General features: G+C 39.9%; 1 protein-coding gene across 1 annotated transcript in view; it reads left to right on the forward strand.

The window, feature by feature from the left end:
* Positions 1–2896: 2896 nt before the first annotated feature.
* Positions 2897–22139, forward strand: part of LOC142354883 (uncharacterized) — a 31286-nt gene continuing 12043 nt past the window's right edge. The window contains exon 1 of the mRNA XM_075407222.1: positions 2897–3256. Within this exon, the coding sequence (XP_075263337.1) occupies positions 3117–3256 (140 nt within the window). The 5' untranslated portion in view covers positions 2897–3116. The remainder of the gene's footprint in view (positions 3257–22139) is intronic.

Consider the following 22139-nt stretch of genomic DNA (forward strand, 5'->3'; position numbering starts at 1 on the left):
TGGTTCAACTGTAACCCGTAGAAGCTCCCGCTGAATGTCATCATCCAACATGTTCGTGATGAAAATGTCCCTGATGATTGCTTCTTCACGGTTTTCAAAGTCGCAATTTTCAGCCAATTCTTTCAAGATGCTGTAGAATTGCTCTACAGTTTCGCCCTTCTTCTGCTTCCGAGAGAAGAACACATATCGATCAAATGTGATGTTTCTTGGGCGGATAAATTTAATCTCCATCATTTCCCAGAGTTTGAGGGTAGTCAAATCGTAAATATTATCGTGCGGAAATTTTTGTGTCAACAATCGTCTTCCTTCATTACCAATACTTAGGTACAACAGAGATACGAATTTTTGGTCACACAAATTCCATGGACGTTCCCCGCATAGTATTGCCACTTCTGTTATCTTTTGACATTTTAGTTCCCATTGCAACTTCAACTGGTTGTTTCTAATTCGACGCTCTCTCTCTCTCTGCTTCCTCGGTTGTATCTTCAATTGGCATCTCGTACTTCGGTTCCGCTGGCAAGCGAACTGTCGATGGTTTGGGTTGTAGCAATGTGTTTATAGTGATATTCTCTCGAGCGAGAATCGCTAGTTTTACTTGAATTCTCCATTTCTCCCATCTCATTGGTGGGTCTGAAGTTGGTCGTTCACAAAATGGCTCTATCGACAACGGTGTTTTTCTAGATTCTCGAGCTGACTGCACCATGTCGTACAGATTTACAATCTGTAGGAATGAGTTGTTTCGTGGCACCCATTAGCTTATTTTACAGCGGCTAATTAGTGGTGATTTGGCGATGCGATTTAACGCTATTATTTGTTGCTTGAGGATTAAATATTCTAGTTACAGAATTTAGGTCGATTTGGCGTAGCGAAATCGCCTTCAATTATTTGTAGAGTATTTCGCTCATTGAAAGATACTAAACTTTTGTTACGTCTGAATTAAGACTTTGGCGAATCGGATTCTAGTTAAAGAGAGAGTCAACTAATTTGAATTGCGAAAATGAAGAGAATGAATTTAGACAAAATTAACAAAACTGATTAACAATTTGTTCATAAGATTACATTTCTAAATGCGGCAACTTACAATCACGAGACAATGTGAACAGACAAAAGATCATGCACAGGATGTAAACAAATTTACAAGTATGAAAACATAAGATTCGATCTTCAAAACTAGAACTAAATGAATGAACAAAATAAAGGTAGATGAAATGAACTAATTTAAATTAAACATAAAATGAACCAATTTAGCTACACCAAACAATAGCCCCAAACTAAAAATGTACTATTGTACCACAGTCTTCCTAGTCCACAATTAGTATCAGTATCGAGAGGGATACATTAGAAACTAATATCGAAATAGGCTTTCATCCTTTTTTGGTCGTTAAATTCTGTGTCCGTGGGAAATGGGTATTTATGAAGCGAATTTGGCTGCGATTGGCTTAGTGTAACCAGTTTGCGCACAGGCGTAAAACTCCAAGCTCAAAACATGGCTCGTGGAAATTTCTGACAAAATCGAGCATAACTACTCGATTTTTGGCACTTTGGGGACGTAATTTATACAATTTCTTAGGATCGACACACACGTGAGAGCATTGCTGCGATTATTATTCGACAATTGTACTTTTGCTATTGTATTCTTTGGGTAGCAAATTGCCCCACCAAAGTTTGAATTATTTTCTTACCTACCAACAGTTTAAAGTATAAAAATTTCTGTTCTTCATATTCAAGGTGGTAAATCATCATTATCTTCTTTCACACTTTCAGGTTAATATTTGGTAATAAAATCTTATATTCTACTCAACTATTAAAAATCCTTGATCCATAATGAAACATCAGGGATGTTTTCAATGCTCTAGTTTATTTTATCAAGAGTCCTTAAACCCTCGCGTTAGTTTTGTTACTGTAACGTACAAAATTATCGATAAAAAATACCACTCAAAGGGCGAGATGAAAAATATTTAATTGCAATTTATAAACCCTCTCCGTGTTGAAAAATCATCAACTCTCCTGAAAATTTTATCCTCCATTTGCATAAGCAAAATAAAGAGGCAAGATCATTAATTCGCAAACCAATTGAAATTACAAACAAGAAGATTCATTCATTCTTCATTCGAACATTTCACGAGATGAAGTTCCAGACACAGTGGACCTATGATCAAAGTATCTTGAACCGCATACTGACCCACGACAACAAGCATATCTATTGAGATCTTAAGCCCACCAAATCAAATCCATTTCAGTACTGAAAAAAAGTTGTTCAAATTTGTTTTTAGACATTTCTGTACTCTACCATTTGTTGTGTGTCTCTGAGATGCCGTGATCCCTCACGGAGAAAAGGGATGTGACCCCTAGGCCGTGACCCCATATAATCAGAGAAAAAAGAATGCTTTCAGCTTTAACAGGAATTTAGTATTTTATCATGAACATTGCGGTCGAAATAAGGGTGAAATGAATTTAATCTGATCAGATTATATTTATTTTACTCTATTTTCGATCGCTCTGATCATGATAAATATTACATTTGTTACAGCTGAATTTTTCCCTATTTTTCTGATTATACGACGGACCACGGGTTCATAAAGACACAAAACATTTCTGAAAAAGGTATGCACACAAAAATGAAAAGAAGAACAAACGAGATGAGATTAAATTGCATCATATTGAGTGCAACTTTTTGTTGTTTCTTTCAATTTGTTCAGACATATTTGATGAATGTTTCATTTTCTTTGAGGGAAATTTGAGAAGAGGAAAATTGATGGATTCTCTTTGATATTAATAAGATCTCTGCATGAATTTTCTGTCGTGATGTTTACTTGGAGCTTACTGTAAATAAACAACTACTTTCCGCTGTCAATAAATAATGACGTATTTTTATCATCTGCAACCCCTTGTAAACTTTTCCATCCTCTGAGGAAATATTTCAAGTACAATTTATAATTTTGTATAATTTAGCATAATTTATTTGTTCTCATATTCCAATATACTATTCGTATACAGAACATTTCGTCTTCATCTTGTTCAACAATCCAATTTTTTTACCTTAATTGAGACCCAAATTGCACTTAGTATTTGAAGCCTTTTTCAACTACGCATCAACTTTTTGCAGAAGTTGAATTATGGACAGCCCCCGCCTCAGTCACGTGACTCGAAACATGAAAATCTGCCCTCTTTTGTTAAGGCGAATTGCATTGACATTTTGTCTGGTTAAAATAGCTGGTGGAGCCTTGGAATATGAAGTTACAGCATTCGCCAGAAGGTATGTTTGATAGAGCGATTAGAATTATCACTTTTAAATGTACAACCTCTGCTCAATTCTTGGGGTGAGGTGGTGGAAATATGAATCAAAGTTTGACGTCTGGGGTACCCTCCGAGGCGATAATTCCATGGTCTGGACTATAATTTTTTGTCGCCTTAATTCGAATCTCACAATTCTGTTACATCGAATCATAGCCGCGTAAGGTCGAATCATAAGTTTCGGAAAGTAGCCAACAGTATCAATTCAGATATCTGCTCAACTTTCACAGCATTTTTGTCACAGATGTCAATATTTATTGGCTGTTAACCGATTTCATTACCTGCTGAGTAACCAGTTCGGTAAAATTATCGATCGATTATTTTGGAGCCGAAACTTGAAAGGGCTTTTTACATTAAAACAAAGAGGCTCGAGAGTGGAGTGTGTGATGATGCACATAATGTTCCAAACATTCTCATTTCCATTATTGGTCAGGGCTGAACTTGAGAAAAAACGAGGGCAAAATGATAAAAAACTCGAAAATGTGACAACAGTTTTTTGTCTACGACTTTGATATCCTTTTTCAGCGTTATATCTAACAGAACCAATAGAATATTAAAAATAATTGTTACTATTGATGTCAAAACGTTACACAGTTAGAAATACCGTTTTGCAGCCTGGTTTGATAACAAATAGAAGGACTGTTTTTAAATTCAAATTGTATATCTTCACATCAGATTTACCCACTTTTTCTATTCAATTCAACTCCATTGTTTTTATTATTCGATATCCGTTGATGACATTCACAATAATACAGGAAATTGCATTGGAAAATTCACTTAAAACCCTAAGTTAAAGAATGACATAATATTTACATATTCATCTAACAAATATCACTTATAAATTTTCCTATAGTCATTTATTTCAACGATAAGCTCAATTTGCATTTTAAAGAGTGTGCAATTAGTAATGAACTGTAATAAATGAGAAAACATTCAGTTTACATTGCAGTTTATTTGATAGATGGTTTTTAGTAGGATAATGGGTGGGTGATTATAAACAAATCCCATTAGCGACGCCATTGTTGATATTCAAGAAGAATATCATATCAATTTTTGTAAAATCCAGTTTTTCGTTAGCAAAAGATTGATTAATTGTAGCATAATTTTATTTGCAAAGCTTGCGTAGAATTCACTGGGTTGTAGGTCCTCAGTACTGGTAGCAGCAGAAAATGTACAATGTTAAACATAATGAAAATGCAGGGACTCTTAGATTATTACAGCTCGAACAAAAAATTTACGATGGTTTTATGTTTTTAATTTGAATTAATTGCAGTTTTACTCTGAGTAGGATGCTGGTCTGTGCTTACTTAGTTTTTGTAACCCTCTAATTAAATTCATATACCAATTCAATTCAAGTATCACAGATGATCCAAAACTTTGATTAACAATGCACAAATTAGGCAAAAATAAGAAAATTTATACACCTAATGACAAAACCCGCCGACTAGAAACCCGCCGGTGGGTGGCTAGAAATGTTATTTAAAGGAACACTTTATGTCTTTATTGGATTCAGCTTGAAGAGTTAGAAATTTTGTCTCCCTTATATAGAGGTCTGATGACACAATATCCAAAGTTGTTAGGATCTAAAGACTCGCAAAGAAATGTTTGGGTTGAAAACGGAAGTGAAAAGCAGGTAAAAAAGCTAACCACAATAGCACCATTGGATTGGCCTAGGCACACGCTAAAGAATAAATTACTCTTTGGAGTCCTAGCTGCTTGATTTGGGGAGTTATGAAATCTCAAATTTAACAATTTTTGGGTTTTGTTAACTTCTACGTAAACATTTTAAATACTTCTAAAGTGTAAAACTGTAAAAAGCCTACACGATTAAAATAAACACTTTGTCTGCAATATCAGGGGACAACTTGATCGGTTGACAAATAGTTTTCATCAATTTTTTCCCATTTTTTAGTCAGAAAACAAAAATAACATGAGTTTCTACCATTTTGATCTGGTATCAGTTTGACAATGGGCCTTCTGTAGCTCCATTTTGCAGTTTTCACTAAAGCTGAAGGTGCTATTGCATGTTATCCTTCAAAAATTTCAATAATTTTTTCCAATTAATAGTTGAAGCATCGAGTTTCGTTCTATATCAGCCAAACTAAACCTCTCACTTTCGGTATTTCCAACTCATCTCTCGACCACTAGTTTCGTTTCGTCAGGACGGCAGATACTCATACGTCCATATTGATGACTGTTTCTGCTGTTGGTCTTGGAATTTTTCCGATAAATTGCTGTGGTCTGTTAAACAACAACCTCTCCACAATACACAACGTTGTTCTTAGTGAATCTTCTTTCATCGATTGAGCACCTAGGATGTAATACATGGCTTTTTTGCGCGGTCAAACAAGCCTATCGCAATCCCCTCTAAAATGAGGAGCTAATAGTGGGTAGAACAACCACTTGAACAACCGCTTTTTCTAAAGTGATAAGCTGGGGCAGTTTATGGCACGCTGCCTTTAAGTCATTTACTGCTCCAATGAAAATCGTGCCACTGTCGGATAAGATTGTCAGGCGTTGTTCTATTCGTGCGAAGAGAAAGTGAAACAAATAGAGCAACCGTTTGTTCTATTTATTTCTCTTCCAAAGATCCAAAATAGTCATTACCATTGTTAGTGAATGATTGAACTTTCGATGTCAGTCTTTTGACTGGAAGGTAACTCATCTTTGGCGCCATTCCGTGCGTGACAACGTTTTCGACAAGTCACACAGCTGTGTTTGACTGATGGCAATGAATTACGCAGGCCAATAATCCGTTATTGTTTTTGGATCATGCTCCGGATGTGTTCAAATTCTTCGTGATTGTATGTTAGTTGCTGATTTTTCAGATACATTTCAACAACTCGGTGATGACAGTTGGGAATGATCGGATGCTTTGCCTGAAAACTGATGTCTGCTCTTTTCAGTGTTCCTTATACAAATGACGCACTTTTGCTGTTCGTTGCAATCGATTTCCCTCTTTCCGGTGCTTTCGCCTCCTCTGTAAAGGTCTCACTCTGAACAAGTAATTAAATGACAAGTTCTACGCAATCTTCGGAACTGCCTAAATCTCGAAGACTAATGAAGCACTATTGTAAGCTTTTGTTACAAAAAACTGTTAGACGACTTCTTGAATAGCTGGTCTCATGTTGTCTTCTTCAAGTTTGATTAGTTCTGTTTGCCAAACGGGCCTCTTAATCCACTTACTCTTGGCGATATCACCAAAATGACACCTCAAGTCCCAAAATTATTGGTGTTGTGATTCCCGCTTATGTGATGCCACTCGTCTGTTGTTTGGTAGTTGGGTCTTTACGGTCTTTACAGTAGTTGAACCTCACCATATGCAACTTTAATGGAAACGAACCTTGTGTTGTTTGAGAATCGCGTCTTTCAACCTGATTCTTGCAAATGCGGCCATTAACTCCAGCTTTACAATGGTGTGGTGTTTTACGGGGGCAACTCTCGCTTTTGCAATAACATATCAAGCAAACTCTTTCAAAATATACGCGACTGCACAAAACGAGGCTTCCGTCTCCGAACAGGGGTAACTCGTTCTTGAGAGCTTTGTTGGTGATCTGATACCATGGTGATTCGATTGGTTCAAAAGCATTGAATTCTGCCACCCGTTTGTAAAGTGGTCTTCGAGATCGCTGATGATGATCGAATCCCATTGTTGACTTCTTGTCTGCACGATGCGCTTTAAAATTATTCGTCCTCTGAGAACAAAAAGTGCCAAAAGTCCTACCGGGCGGGTCGAACACACTTGAAACAATTGAGAGAACGTTTCTCCGGGTTTAGTGAGACTGCGGTTCATATTGGGGTCTCAGCTACATATTTCAGGGTGTCCTGCACATTGTTTCAATCGAGTCCCAGAATATTTTGCGCCTTTTGTCGCTCAACTTCTTTCTCGAAATTTGTTGCACGTTTGTTGAGCTTGATATCTCCCTTCGCAAGCATACAATACAAGTCGTTTTTCAGTTGAAAAGCTTCTTCTTTGAACTCGACGGAAATTAGAAGATTATCAATGTAATGTAGAAGCTATGTGGAGCAAGCTGACTAGCGTAGAGCAACTCTGCAGCGTTGCGTTGTGCACATTTTTGCAACTCGCAGTTTGCACAAGTGGGTGGAGATCGTGCTCCGAATATCTGTCTGTTTTAAGGATAAATAGTAACAATATTATCAATGGAATCTTGCCTTTAAAACCGTAGGTAATTTTTATCTGCTGGCTTGACATCCTCTTTAAGAAGCTTTTCCTCGATTTCCTCTGCACTCAGCGCTATTGGTATCTCCCGGAATCTCGCAATTATTCCAAGTAGGTTCGAATTTAGGTCGGTCCCGGTCAACAAATTGTCATTAAACGACAGAATCTGACTCTGTTCACCGCATTGCATATTCTCCTAATTTTGTAGTGCTTGTTAGGGTTGAGTACGGAAAATGTTTGTTGTAACAACTGTTTTAAAACGGGAAGACAAAAAAGCGACTGCCAAAAGGTGGCTTCAGAAGCGTCTCCTAACACGGAGAATTCGTTCCTGAGAGCTTTGTTGGTGATCTGATAACATCGTGGTACTTCGATTGGTTCAAAAGCATTGAGTTTTCCTGCCCGTTTGTAAACTGGTTCTTGAGATTGCTGATGTTGATCGAATACCACTGTTGACTTCTTGTCTGCACTATGCGCTTTAAAATTCTTCGTCCTCTGAGAACAAAAAGTGCCAAAAGTCCTACCGGGCGGGTCGAACACACTTGAAACAATTGAGAGAACGTTTTTCCGGGTTTAGTGAGACTGCGGTTCAAATTGGCGTCTCAGCTACATATTTCAGGGTGTCCTGCACATTGTTTCAATCGAGTCCCAGAATATTCTGCGCCTTTTGTCGCTCAACTTCTTTCTCGAAATTTGTTGCACGTTTGTTGAGCTTGATATCTCCCTTCGCAAGCATACAATTCAAGTCGTTTTTCAGTTGAAAAGCTTCTTCTCTGAACTCAACGGAAAATCGAAGATTATCAATGTAGAAGCTATGTTGATCAACCTGACTAGCGTAGTGCCACTCTGCAACCTTGTTTTGTGCACTTTTTTGCAAATGGAAGTTTGAACAAATGGGTGGAGATTGTGCTCCGAATATCTGTCTGTTGTGGGGATAAATAGGTAACTATATCATTGGAATCTTGCCTTTAAAATAGTAGGTAGTTTTTATCTGCTGGCTTCACATAGACACTTTAAGAAACTTTTCCTTGATTTCCTCTGCACACAGCGCTATTGCTTTCTCCCGGAATCTTGCAATTATTCCAAAAAAGATCGAATTTAGGTCGGTCCCGGCCAACAAAGTGTCATTAAATGACAGAATCTGACTCTGCTCACCGCATTGCATTTTCTCTTAATTTTGTAGTGCTTGTTAGGGTTTAGTACGGAAAAAGTTTGTTGTAAAAAACGTTTTAAAAAGAGAAGACAATAAAAGCGACTGCACAAAACGCGGCTTCAGAAGCGTCTCCTAGCACCGATAATTCGTTCCTGAGAGCTTTGTTGGTTATCTGATACCATCGTGGTACTTCGATTGGTTCAAAAGCGTTGAGTTTTCCTGCCTGTTTGTAAACTGGTTCTTGAGATTGCTGATGTTGATCGAATCCCACTGTTGACTTCTTGTCTGCACGATGCGCTTTAAAATTATTCGTCCTCTGGGAACAAAAAGTGCCAAAAGTCCTACCGAGCGGGTCGAACACACTTGAAACAATTGAGAGAACGTTTCTCCGGGTTTAGTGAGACTGCGGTTCAAATTGGGGTCTCAGCTACATATTTCAGGGTGTCCTGCACATTGTTTCAATCGAGTCCCAGAATATTTTGCGCCTTTTATCGCTCAACTTCTTTCTCGAAATTTGTTGCACGTTTGTTGAGCTTGATATCTCCCTTCGCAAGCATACAATTCAAGTCGTTTTTCAGTTGAAAAGCTTCTTCTTTGAACTCGACGGAAATTAGAAGATTAACAATGTAATGTAGAAGCTATGTGGAGCAACCTGACTAGCGTAGAGCAACTCCGCAGCGTTTCGTTGTGCACATTTTTGCAACTCGAAGTTTGCACAAGTGGGTGGAGATCGTGCTCCGAATATCTGTCTATTGTAAGGATAAATTGTAACAATACTATCATTGGAATCTTTCCTTTAAAACAGTAGGTAGTTTTTATCTGCTGGCTTCACATAGACACTTTAAGAAACTTTTCTTTGATTTCCTCTGCACTCAGCGCTATTGGTTTCTCCCGGAATCTTGCAATTATTCCAAAAAGGTTCGCATTTAGGTCGGTCCTGGTCAACAAAGTGTCATTAAACGACAGGGATCTGACTCTGCTCACCGCATTGCAAATTCTCCTAATTTTGTAGTGCTTGTTAGGGTTGAGTACCGGAAATGTTTGTTGTAACAACTGTTTTAAAACGGGAAGACAAAAAAGCGACTGCCAAAAGGTGGCTTCAGAAGCGTCTCCTAACACGGAGAATTCGTTCCTGAGAGCTTTGTTGGTGATCTGATAACATCGTGGTACTTCGATTGGTTCAATAGCATTGAGTTTTCCTGCCCGTTTGTAAACTGGTTCTTGAGGTTGCTGATGTTGATCAAATCCCACTGTTGACTTCTTGTCTGCACGATGCGCTTTAAAATTTTTCGTCCTCTGAGAACAAAAAGTGCCAAAAGTCCTACCGGTCGGGTTGAACACACTTGAAACATTTGAGAGAACGTTTCTCCGGGTTTAGTGAGACTGCGGTTCAAATTGGGGTCTCAGCTACATATTTCAGGGTGTCCTGCACATTGTTTCAATCGAGTCCCAGAATTTTTTGGGCCTTTTGTCGCTCAGTTCTTTCTCGAAATTTGTTGCAGGTTTGTTGAGCTTGATATCTCCCTTCGCAAGCATACAATTCAATCGTTTTTCAGTTGAAAAGCTTCTTCTTTGAACTCGACGGAAATTAGAAGATTATCAATGTAATGTAGAAGCTATGTGGAGCAACCTGACTAGCGTAGAGCAACTCCGCAGCGTTGCGTTGTGCACATTTTTGCAACTCGAAGTTTGCGCAAGTGGGTGGAGATCGTGCTCCGAATATCTGTCTATTGTAAGGATAAAAAGTAACAATATTATCATTGGAATCTTTCCTTTAAAACAGTAGGTAGTTTTTATCTGCTGGCTTCAAATAGACACTTTAAGAAACTTTTCCTTGATTTCCTCTGCACACAGCGCTATTGGTTTCTCCCGGAATCTTTCAATTATTCTAAAAAGGTTCGAATTTAGTTCGGTCCTGGTCAACAAAGTGTCATTAAACGACAGGGATCTGACTCTGCTCACCGCATTGCAAATTCTCCTAATTTTGTAGTGCTTGTTAGGGTTGAGTACCGGAAATGTTTGCTGTAACAACTCTTTTAAAATGAGAAGACAATATACGCGAGTGCACAAAACGTGGCTTCAGAAGCGTCTCCTAACGCCGATAATTCGTTCCTGAGAGCTTTGTTGGTGATCTGATAACATCGTGGTACTTCGATTGGTTCAATAGCATTGAGTTTTCCTGCCCGTTTGTAAACTGGTTCTTGAGGTTGCTGATGTTGATCAAATCCCACTGTTGACTTCTTGTCTGTACGATGCGCTTTAAAATTTTTCGTCCTCTGAGAACAAAAAGTGCCAAAAGTCATACCGGTCGGGTTGAACACACTTGAAACATTTGAGAGAACGTTTCTCCGGGTTTAGTGAGACTGCGGTTCAAATTGGGGTCTCAGCTACATATTTCAGGGTGTCCTGCACATTGTTTCAATCGAGTCCCAGAATTTTTTGCGCCTTTTGTCGCTCAGTTCTTTCTCGAAATTTGTTGCAGGTTTGTTGAGCTTGATATCTCCCTTCGCAAGCATACAATTCAAGTCGTTTTTCAGTTGAAAAGCTTCTTCTTTGAACTCGAAGGAAATTAGAAGATTATCAATGTAATGTAGAAGCTAGTGGAGCAACCTAACTAGCGTAGAGCAACTCCGCAGCGTTGCGTTGTGCACATTTTTGCAACTCGAAGTTTGCACAAGTGGGTGGAGATCGTGCTCCGAATATCTGTCTATTGTAAGGATAAATAGTAACAATATTATCATTGGAATCTTTCCTTTAAAACAGTAGGTAGTTTTTATCTGCTGGCTTCAAATAGACACTTTAAGAAACTTTTCCTTGATTTCCTCTGCACTCAGCGCTATTGGTTTCTCCCGGAATGTTGCAAGTGTTCCAAGTAGGTTCGAATTTATGTCGGTCCCGGTCAACAAAGTGTCAATAAACGACAGGGATCTGACTCTGTTCACCGCATTGCATATTCTCCTAATTTTGTAGTGCTTGTTAGGGTTGAGTACGGAAATTGTTTGTTGTAACAACTGTTTTAAAATGAGAAGACAAAAAAAGCGACTGCACAAAACGTGGCTTCAGAAGCGTCTCCTAACACGGAGAATTCGTTCCTGAGAGCTTTGTTGGTGATCTGATAACATCGTGGTACTTCGATTGGTTCAAAAGCATTGAGTTTTCCTGACCGTTTGTAAACTGGTTCTTGAGATTGCTGATGTTGATCGAATCCCACTGTTGACTTCTTGTCTGCACGATGCGATTTAAAATTATTCGTCCTCTGAGAACAAAAAGTGCCAAAAGTCCTACCGGGCGGGTCGAACACACTTGAAACAATTGAGAGAACGTTTTTCCGGGTTTAGTGGGACTGCGGTTCATATTGGGGTCTCAGCTACATATTTCAGGGTGTCCTGCACATTGTTTCAATCGAGTCCCAGAATATTTTGCGCCTTTTGTCGCTCAACTTCTTTCTCGAAATTTGTTGCAGGTTTGTTGAGCTTGATATCTCCCTTCGCAAGCATACAATTCAAGTCGTTTTTCAGTTGAAAAGCTTCTTCTTTGAAATCGACGGAAATTAGAAGATTATCAATGTAATGTAGAAGCTAGTGGAGCAACCTGACTAGCGTAGTGCGACTCTGCAGCGTTGCGTTGTGCACAGTTTTGCAAATCGAAGTTTGCACAAGTGGGTGGAGATCGTGCTCCGAATATCTGTCTATTGTAACGATAAAAAGTAACAATATTATCATTGGAATCTTTCCTTTAAAACAGTAGGTAGTTTTTATCTGCTGGCTTCACATAGACACTTTAAGAAACTTTTCCTTGATTTCCTCTGCACTCAGCGCTATTGGTTTCTCCCGGAATCTTGCAAGTGTTCCAAGTAGGTTCAAATTTAGGTCAGTCCCGGTCAACAAAGTGTCAATAAACGACAGGGATCTGACTCTGTTCACCGCATTGCATATTCTCCTAATTTTGTAGTGCTTGTTAGGGTTGAGTACGGAAATTGTTTGTTGTAACAACTTTTTTAAAATGAGAAGACAAAAAAAGCGACTGCACAAAACGTGGCTTCAGAAGCGTCTCCTAACACGGAGAATTCGTTCCTGAGAGCTTTGTTGGTGATCTGATAACATCGTGGTACTTCGATTGGTTCAAATGCATTGAGTTTTCCTGCCCGTTTGTAAACTGGTTCTTGAGATTGCTGATGTTGATCGAATCCCACTGTTGACTTCTTGTCTGCACGATGCGCTTTAAAATTATTCGTCCTCTGAGAACAAAAAGTGCCAAAAGTCCTACCGGGCGGGTCGAACACACTTGAAACAATTGAGAGAACGTTTTTCCGGGTTTAGTGAGACTGCGGTTCATATTGGGGTCTCAGCTACATATTTCAGGGTGTCCTGCACATTGTTTCAATCGAGTCCCAGAATATTTTGCGCCTTTTGTCGCTCAACTTCTTTCTCGAAATTTGTTGCAGGTTTGTTGAGCTTGATATCTCCCTTCGCAAGCATACAATTCAAGTCGTTTTTCAGTTGAAAAGCTTCTTCTTTGAAATCGACCGAAATTAGAAGATTATCAATGTAATGTAGAAGCTATGTGGAGCAACTTGACTAGCGTAGAGCAACTCAGCAGCGTTTCGTTCTGCACATTTTTGCAACTCGAAGTTTGCACAAGTGGGTGGAGATCGTGCTCCGAATATCTGTCTATTGTAAGGATAAAAAGTAACAATATTATCATTGCAATCTTGCCTTTAAAACAGTAGGTAGTTTTTATCTGCTGGCTTCACATATACACTTTAAGAAACTTTTCCTCTATTTCCTCTGCACTCAGCGCTATTGGTTCTCCCGGAATCTTGAAATTATTCCAAAAAATATCAAATTTAGGTTGGTCCCGGCAAAACAAAGTGTGATTAAATGACAGAATCTGACTCTGCTCACCGCATTGCATATTCTCTTAATTTTGTAGTGCTTGTTAGGGTTTAGTACGGAAAAGGTTTGTTGTAAAAAATGTTTTAAAATGAGAAGACAAAAAAAGCGACTGCACAAAACGCGGCTTCAGAAGCGTCTCCTAACACCGATAATTCGTTCCTGAGAGCTTTGTTGGTGATCTGATACCATCGTGGTACATCGATTGGTTCAAAAGCATTGAGTTTTGCTGCGCGTTTGTAAACTGGTTCTTGAGATTGCTGATGTTGATCGAATCCCCTTGTTGACTTCTTGTCTGCACGATGCGCTTTAAAAAATATTTTTCCTCTAAAATCAAAAGGTGTCAAAGATCATAGCGGGCCGAACACACCTGAAGCAATTGAGAGAACGTTTCTCCCGGTCCAGTGAGACTGCGGTTCAAATTGGGGTCTCAACTACATATTTCAGGGTGTCCTGCACATTGTTTCAATCGAGTCCCAGAATAATTAGCGCCTTTTGTCGCTCCACTTCTTTCTCGAGGTTTGTTGCACGTTTGTTAAGCTTGAAATCTCCCTTCGCAAGCATACAATTCAAGTCGTTTTTCAGTTGAAAAGCTTCTTCTCTGAACTCAACGGAAAATCGAAGATTATCAATGCTGAAGCTATGCTGAGCAACCTGACTAGCGTAGTGCGATTCTGCAGCGTTGCGTTGTGCACAGTTTTGCAAATCGAAGTTTGCACAAGTGGGTGGAGATCGTGCTCCGAATATCTGTCTATTGTAACGATAAAAAGTAACAATATTATCATTGGAATCTTGCCTTTAAAACAGTAGGTAGTTTTTATCTGCTGGCTTCACATAGACACTTTAAGAAACTTTTCCTCTATTTCCTCTGCACTCAGCGCTATTGGTTCTCCCGGAATCTTGAAATTATTCCAAAAAATATCGAATTTAGGTCGGTCCCGGCCAACAAAGTGTGATTAAATGACAGAATCTGACTCTGCTCACCGCATTGCATATTCTCTTAATTTTGTAGTGCTTGTTAGGGTTTAGTACGGAAAAGGTTTGTTGTAAAAAATGTTTTAAAATGAGAAGACAAAAAAAGCGACTGCACAAAACGCGGCTTCAGAAGCGTCTCCTAACACCGATAATTCGTTCCTGAGAGCTTTCTTGGTGATCTGATAACATCGTGGTACTTCGATTGGTTCAAAAGCATTGAGTTTTGCTGCGCGTTTGTAAACTGGTTCTTGAGATTGCTGATGTTGACCGAATCCCACTGTTGATTCTTGTCTGCACGATGCGCTTTAAAAATATTTGTCCTCTGAAATCAAAGGTGCCAAAAATCTTAGCGGCCCGAACATACTTGAAACAATTGATAGAACGTTTTTCGGGGTCCAGTGAGACTGCGGTTCAAATTGGGATCGCAACTACATACTTTCAGGGTGACCTGCACATTGTTTCAATCGAGTCCTAGAATATTTAGCGCCTTTTGTCGCTCAAATTCTTTCTCGAAGTTTGTTGCGCGTTTGCTCAGCTTAAAATCTCCCTTCGCAAGCGTACAATTCAAGTCGTTTTTCAGTTGAAAAGCTTCTTCTGTAAACTTGACGGAAATTAGAAGATTATCAATGTAATGTAGAAGCTATGTGGAGCAACCTGACTAGCGTAGAGCAACTCCGCAGCGTTGCCTTGTGCACATTTTTGCAACTCGAAGTTTGCACAAGTGGGTGGAGATTGTGTTCCGAAAATCTGTCTGTTGTGGGGATAAATAGGTAACTATATCATTGGAATTTTGCCTTTAAAACAGTAGGTAGTTTTTATCTGCTGGCTTCACATAGACACTTTAAGAAACTTTTCCTTGATTTCCTCTGCACTCAATGCTATTGGTTTCTCCCGGAATCTTTCAATTATTCTAAAAAGGTTCGAATTTAGTTCGGTCCCGGTCAGCAAAGTGTCATTAAACGACAGGGATCTGACTCTGCTCACCGCATTGCAAATTCTCCTAATTTTGTAGTGCTTGTTAGGGTTGAGTACCGGAAATGTTTGTTGTAACAACTCTTTTAAAATGAGAAGACAATATACGCGAGTGCACAAAACGCGGCTTCAGAAGCGTCTCCTAACACCGATAATTCGTTCCTGAGAGCTTTGTTGGTGATCTGATACCATCGTGGTACTTCGATTGGTTCAAAAGCATTGAGTTTTGTTGCGCGTTTGTAAACTGGTCCTTGAGATTGCTGATGTTGATCGAATCCCATTGTTGACTTCTTGTCTGCACGTTGCGCTTTAAAGATAGTTGTCCTCTAAAGTCAAAAGGTGCCAAAAATCCTACTGGGCCCAACACACTTGAAACAATTGAGAGAACGTATCTCCGTGTCCAGTGAGACTGCGGTTCAAATTGGGGTCTCAACTACATACTTTCAGGGTGTCCTGCACATTGTTTCAATCGAGTCCCAGGATATTTTGCATTTTTTGTCGCTCAACTTCTTTCTCGAAATTTGTTGCACGTTTGTTGAGCTTGATATCTCCCTTCGCAAGCATACAATTCAAGTTTTTTTTTCAGTTGAAAAGCTTCTTCTTTGAACTCGACGGAAATTAGAAGATTATCAATGTAATGTAGAAGCTATGTGGAGCAACCTGAATAGCGTAGAGCAACTCCGCAGCGTTGCCTTGTGTACATTTTTGCATTTCAAAGTTCGCACAAGTGGGTGTAGATTGTGCTCCGAAAATCTGTCTGTTGTGGGGCTAAATAGGTAACTATATTATCATTGGAATCTTGCCTTTAAAACCGTAGGTAGTTTTTATCTGCTGGCTTGACATCCAATTTAGGAAACTTTTCCCTGATTTCCTCTGCACTCAGCGCTATTTGTTTTTCCCGGAATCTTGCAAGTGTTCCAAGTAGATTCGAATTTAGGTCGGTCCCGGTCAACAAAGTGTCATTAAACGACAGGGATCTGACTCTGCTAACCGCTTTGCATATTCTCCCAATTTTGTAGTGTTTCTTGGGGTTGAGTACGGGAAATGTTTGTTGTAACAACTCCTTTAAAATTAGAAGTCAATATAAGCGACTGCACAAAACGCGGCTTCAGAAGCGTCTCCTAACACCAATAATTCGTTCCTGAGAGCTTTCTTGGTGATCTGATAACATCGTGGTACTTCGATTGGTTCAAAAGCATTGAGTTTTGCTGCGCGTTTGTAAACTGGTCCTTGAGATTGCTGATGTTGATCGAATCCCATTGTTGACTTCTTGTCTGCACGTTGCGCTTTAAAGATAGTTGTCCTCTAAAATCAAAAGATGCCAAAAATCCTAGCGGGCCCAACACGTTCGAAACAATTGAGAGAACGTTTCTCCCGGTCCAGTGAGACTACGGTTCACATTGAGGTCTTAACTACATACTTTCAGGGTGTCCTGCACACTGTTTCAATCGAGTCCCAGAATACTTTGCGCCTTTTGTCGCTCAACTTCTTTCTCGAAATTTGTTGCACGTTTGTTGAGCTTGATATCTCCCTTCGCAAACATACAATTCAAGTCGTTTTTCAGTTGAAAAGCTTCTTGTTTGAACTCGACGGAAATTAGGAGATTATCAATGTAATGTAGAAGCTATGTGGAGCAACCGGACTAGCGTAGAGCAACTCCGCAGCGTTGCCTTGTGCACATTTTTACAACTCCAAGTTCGAACAAGTGGGTGGAGATTGTGCTCCGAATATCTGCTGTTGTGGGGATAAACAGGTAACTATATTGTCATTGAAACCTTAGGTAGTTTTTATCTGCTGGCTTGACATCTACTTTAAGAAACTTTTCCTTGATTTCCTCTGCACTCAGCGCTATTTGTTTCAACCGGAATCCTGCAATTATTCCAAGTAGGTTCAAATTTAGATCGGTCCCGGTCAACAAAATGTCATTAAACGACAGGGATCTGACTCTGCTCACCGCATTGCAAATTCTCCTAATTTTGTGGTGCTTGTTAGGGTTGAGTACGGGAAATGTTTGTTGTAACAACTCTTTTAAAATGAGAAGACAATATAAGCGACTGCACAAAACGCGGCTTCAGAAGCGTCTCCTAACACCGATAATTCGTTCCTGAGAGCTTTGTTGGTAATCTGATGCCATCGTGGTACTTCGATTGGTTCAAAAACACTGACTTTTGCTGCCCGTTTGTAAACTGGTCCTTGAGATTGCTGATGTTGATCGAATCTCATTGTTGACTTCTTGTCTGCATGTTGCGGTTCAAAACTATTTGTCCTCTAAAGTCAAAAGGTGCCAAAAATCCTAGCGGGCCGAACACACTTGAAACATTTGAGAGAACGTATCTCCGGGACCAGTGAGACTGCGGTTCAAATTGGAGTCTCAACTACATACTTTCAGGGTTTCCTGCACAATGTTTCAATCGAGTCCCAGCAAATTTAGCGCCTTTTGTCGCTCAACTTCTTTCTCGAAGTTTGTTGCTCGTTTGTTGAGCTTGAAATCTCCCTCCGCAAGCATAAAATTTAAGTCGTTTTTCAGTTGAAAAGCTTCTTCCCTGAACTCGACGGAAATTAGAAGATTATCAATGTAATGTAGAAGCTATGTGGAGCAACCTGACTAGCCTAGAGCAAGTCCGCAGCGTTGCCTTGTGCACATTTGTGCAAGTCGAAGTTCGCACCAGTGGGTGGAGATCGTGCTCCGAATATCTGTCTGTTGTGCGGATAAATAGGTAACAATATTATCATTGGAATCTTGCCTTTAACACCGTAGGTAATTTTTATCTGCTGGCTTGACGTCCACTTTAAGAAACTTTTCCTTGGTTTCCTCTGCACTCAGAGCTATTGGTTTCTCCTGGAATCTTGCAATTATTCCAAGTAGGTTCGAATTTAGGTCGGTCCCGGTCAACAAAGTGTAATTCAACGACAGGGATATGACTCTACTCACGGCATTGCATATTCTCCTAATTTTGTGGTGCTTGTTAGGGTTGAGTACGGGAAATGTTTGTTGTAACAACTCTTTTAAAATGAGAAGACAATATAAGCGACTGCACAAAACGCTGCTTAAGAAGCGTCTCCTAACACCGATAATCCGTTCCTGAGAGCTTTGTTGGTGATCTGATACCATCGTAGTACTTCGATTGGTTCAAAAGCTTTGACTTTTGCTGCCCGTTTGTAAACTGGTCCTTGAGATTGCTGATGTTGATCGAATCTCGTTGTTGACTTCTTGTCTGCACGTTGCGGTTCAAAACTATTTGTCCTCTAAAATCAAAAGGTGCCAAATATCCTAGCGGGCCGAACACACTTAAAACAATTGAGACAACGTATCTCCGGTTCCAGTGAGACTGCGGTTCAAATTGGAGTCTCAACTACGTATATATTCAGGGTTTCCTGTACATTGTTTCAATCGAGTCTCAGAAAATTTAGCGCGTTTTCTCGCTCAACTTCTTTCTCGAAGTTCGTTGCACGTTTGTTGAGCTTGAAATCTCCCTCCGCAAGCATACAATTCAAGTCGTTTTTCAGTTGAAAAGCTTCTTCTCTGAACTCGACGGAAATTAGAAGATTATCAATGTAATGTAGAAGCTATTTGGAGCAACCTGACTAGCGTAGAGCAAGTCCGCAGCGTTGCCTTGTGCACATTTGTGCAACTCGAAGCTCGCACCAGTGGGCGGTGATCTTGCTCCGAATATCTGTCTTGTGGGGATAAATAGGTAACAATATTATCATTGATATCTTGCCTTTAACACCGTAGGTAAATTTTATCTGCTGGCTTGACATCCACTTTAAGAAAATTTTCCTTGATTTCCTCTGCACTCAAAGCTATTGGTTTCTCCCGGAATCTTGCAATTATTCCAAGTAGGTTCGAATTTAGGTTGGTCCCAGTAAAGAAAGTGTCATTCAACGACAGGGATCTGACTCTGCTCACGGCATTGCATATTCTCCTAATTTTGCAGTGTTTGTTGGGGTTGAGTACGGGAAATGTTTGTTGTATCAACTCTTTTAAAATGACAAGACATTATAAGCGAATGCACATAACGCGGCTTCAGAAGTGTCTCCGAACGTGGGTAACCAGTTCCTGAGCGCTTTGTTGATGATCCGATACTATCGTGGTACTTTGATTGGTTCAAAAGCGTTGAATTTTGCTACCCGTTTGGAAACTGGTCCTTTAGATTGCTGATAATGATCGAATGAATTGTTGAGTTCTTGTCTAGACGAGGCACTTGAAAATTATTTGTTCTCTAAAAACAAAAGGTGCCAAAAGTCCCAGCTGGCCGAACACACTTGAACTTGAAACAATCGAGAGAACATTTCTCCGGGTCCAGTGAGACTGCGGTTCAAATTGGTGTCTCAACTACATACTCTCAGTGTATCCTGCACATTATGCATTCGGGTCCCAGATTACTTAGCGCCTTTTTCCACTCAACTTCTTTCTCGAAGCTTGTTGCCCATTTGTTGAGCTTCAAATCTCCCTTCGCAAGCATACAATTCAAGTAGTTTTTCAGTTGTATAGCTTTTTCTCTGAACTCGACGGAAACTAGACGATTATCAATGTAGAAGCTATGCTGATCAACCTGACTAGCGTAGTGCCACTCTGCAACCTTGTTTTGTGCACGTTTTTGCAACTGGAAGTTTGCACAAATGGGTGGAGATTGTGCTCCGAATATCTGTCTGTTGTAGGGATAAATAGGTAACAATATTATTATTGGAACCTTGCCTCTAAAACCGTAGGTAATGTTTATCTGCTGGCTTGACATCCACTTTAATAAACATTTCCTCAATTTCCTCTGCGCTCAGCGTTATTGGTTTCTCGCGGAGTCTTAAAAATATTCCAGGTAAGTTTGAGTTAAGGTCCTGGACAACAAAGCGTCATTAAACGACAGGGCTCTGAATCTGCTCACCGCAGTGCATACTCTCCTAACTTCGTCTGGTTTGTTAGGGTTGAGTTCAAGGTGATGTGTCACATACTATAAATCACCGCTCGTTGAGGTCTTCAAGTCCTTTCAAAAAAGTACAGAAAAACATCCCTTCGTCAAAACGGATTATATTGTCATCGAGTCTTTCTGTTTTACACTGGAGATAGCATTGAGTCTACGTTGCAATGATTCTAATTGTTCCAGAGGAGATACATCATTATTACTTAACTACAGTTTCCTCTCGTTCCAGGACAGTCCAACTTCTTATATTTCCCGTCGAGATTCACACTGGATATCAGCCGTTCATTTGCCAATTTATCGTAATTGCTACGTTTATCTGAAATCATTGGAGTTCCTTAGGTTTTGAGATCCCACCATTTCTTAACTACTACGGCTAGATCAATATCTTCCTGACTAGCAAGCTGACAAATAGCTGAGAGATGTGTGCGTGTGCAAGGGTGTGTGTAGGTGTGTGTAAGTGTCTGTGTGTGTATGTGCGTGAATGGATGTGTATATGTGTAATTGTGTATGTTAGTGCAAGTGTGTGTTTGTGTGTGGGTGTGTTTGGGTGAGAATGGAATTGGGTGTGTTGGTGTACATGAATGTATGTTTTTGTGTGTGTTTATGTACGTGCATGAGTGTGTTTGCGTGTAATTGTGCATTTTAGTGAGTGTAATTGTGTTTGTATGTAAGTAAGTGTTAGCGGGTGTGTGTGGGTGTTAGGGTTGATTTATGGTGTGTGTGCAGTTGTGCGGGTGTGAGTGTGCGTCCGTAGGAGTATGTGGTTTTGTTTAGGTGTGTGTGTTTGAAAGGGTGTGTGCGGTTGTGTGTGGATGTGTGTGTGTGGGTTGTTTGGTGTGTTGTGTGTATGTATGTACGTTTGTAAGTCATTGTATGGGCGTGTTTGTGAATAATTGTGTGTATGTTAGTATACGCGTGACTGTGTGTGTTTGTGCGGGTGTGAGTTTGGGTGTGTATGGGTGCGTGTGGGTGTGCGTGTTTATATGTGTGTATACGTGTCTGTAGGTGTGAATGGGTTTGAGCGGGTGTGTTTGTGTGCATGTTTGTATATTTTCCTGTGTATGTACGTGCATGGGTGTGTTTGCGTGTAAATGTGTGTATGCCTTCTTGTATTGTGTGTTTATGTCTTGTTGTAAAGGCGTGTGTGTTTTCATGTGTTTGTTTAGTTTTGTATATATATATATATATATATATATATATATATATATATATATGTATATATATATATATATATATATATATATATATATACATACATATATATGTGTGTGTGTGTTTGTGTGTATGTGCGTGCAGGAGTGTGTTCCTGTGATTTTGTGTGTATGTGTGCGTGGTGTGTGTAAGTGTGTGGGATCTTGTGTGTATGTATTTGTGTGTATGGGTGTGTGTGTGTGTGGGTAGGTGTGTGGGGGGATGTGTGTGTGTGTCTGAGAGAGAGAGAGAGATTTTGTGTGTGTGGGCGTGAGAATGTGCGGGTGCAGTGGGGGGCTTATGTGGGTGCGGGTGTAAGAGTGTGTTTGTGTGGGTGTGTGTGTGCGTGTTCGAGAGAAACTGGGCTTGTGAGCGTGTGTGGGAGTGTTATGGTGTGTGTATGTGTGTGTTTGTGAGTGTGTTTCTCTGAGTGTTTGTGTGGGGGGTAAAATTGTGTCTGTGTGTGTGTGTGCGTTCGTTTCTGGAAGAGTTTCGACGTGCGTTGGTGAGTGTCCATGTTTAGTTGTGTTTGTATTCGACGCGTGTTGGTGTGTGTCCCTGGGAGT

The sequence above is a fragment of the Convolutriloba macropyga genome, unplaced genomic scaffold, assembly GCF_964194025.1.
Source record: "Convolutriloba macropyga unplaced genomic scaffold, txConMacr16.3 SCAFFOLD_613, whole genome shotgun sequence".
Lineage (NCBI taxonomy): Eukaryota > Metazoa > Xenacoelomorpha > Acoela > Convolutidae > Convolutriloba > Convolutriloba macropyga.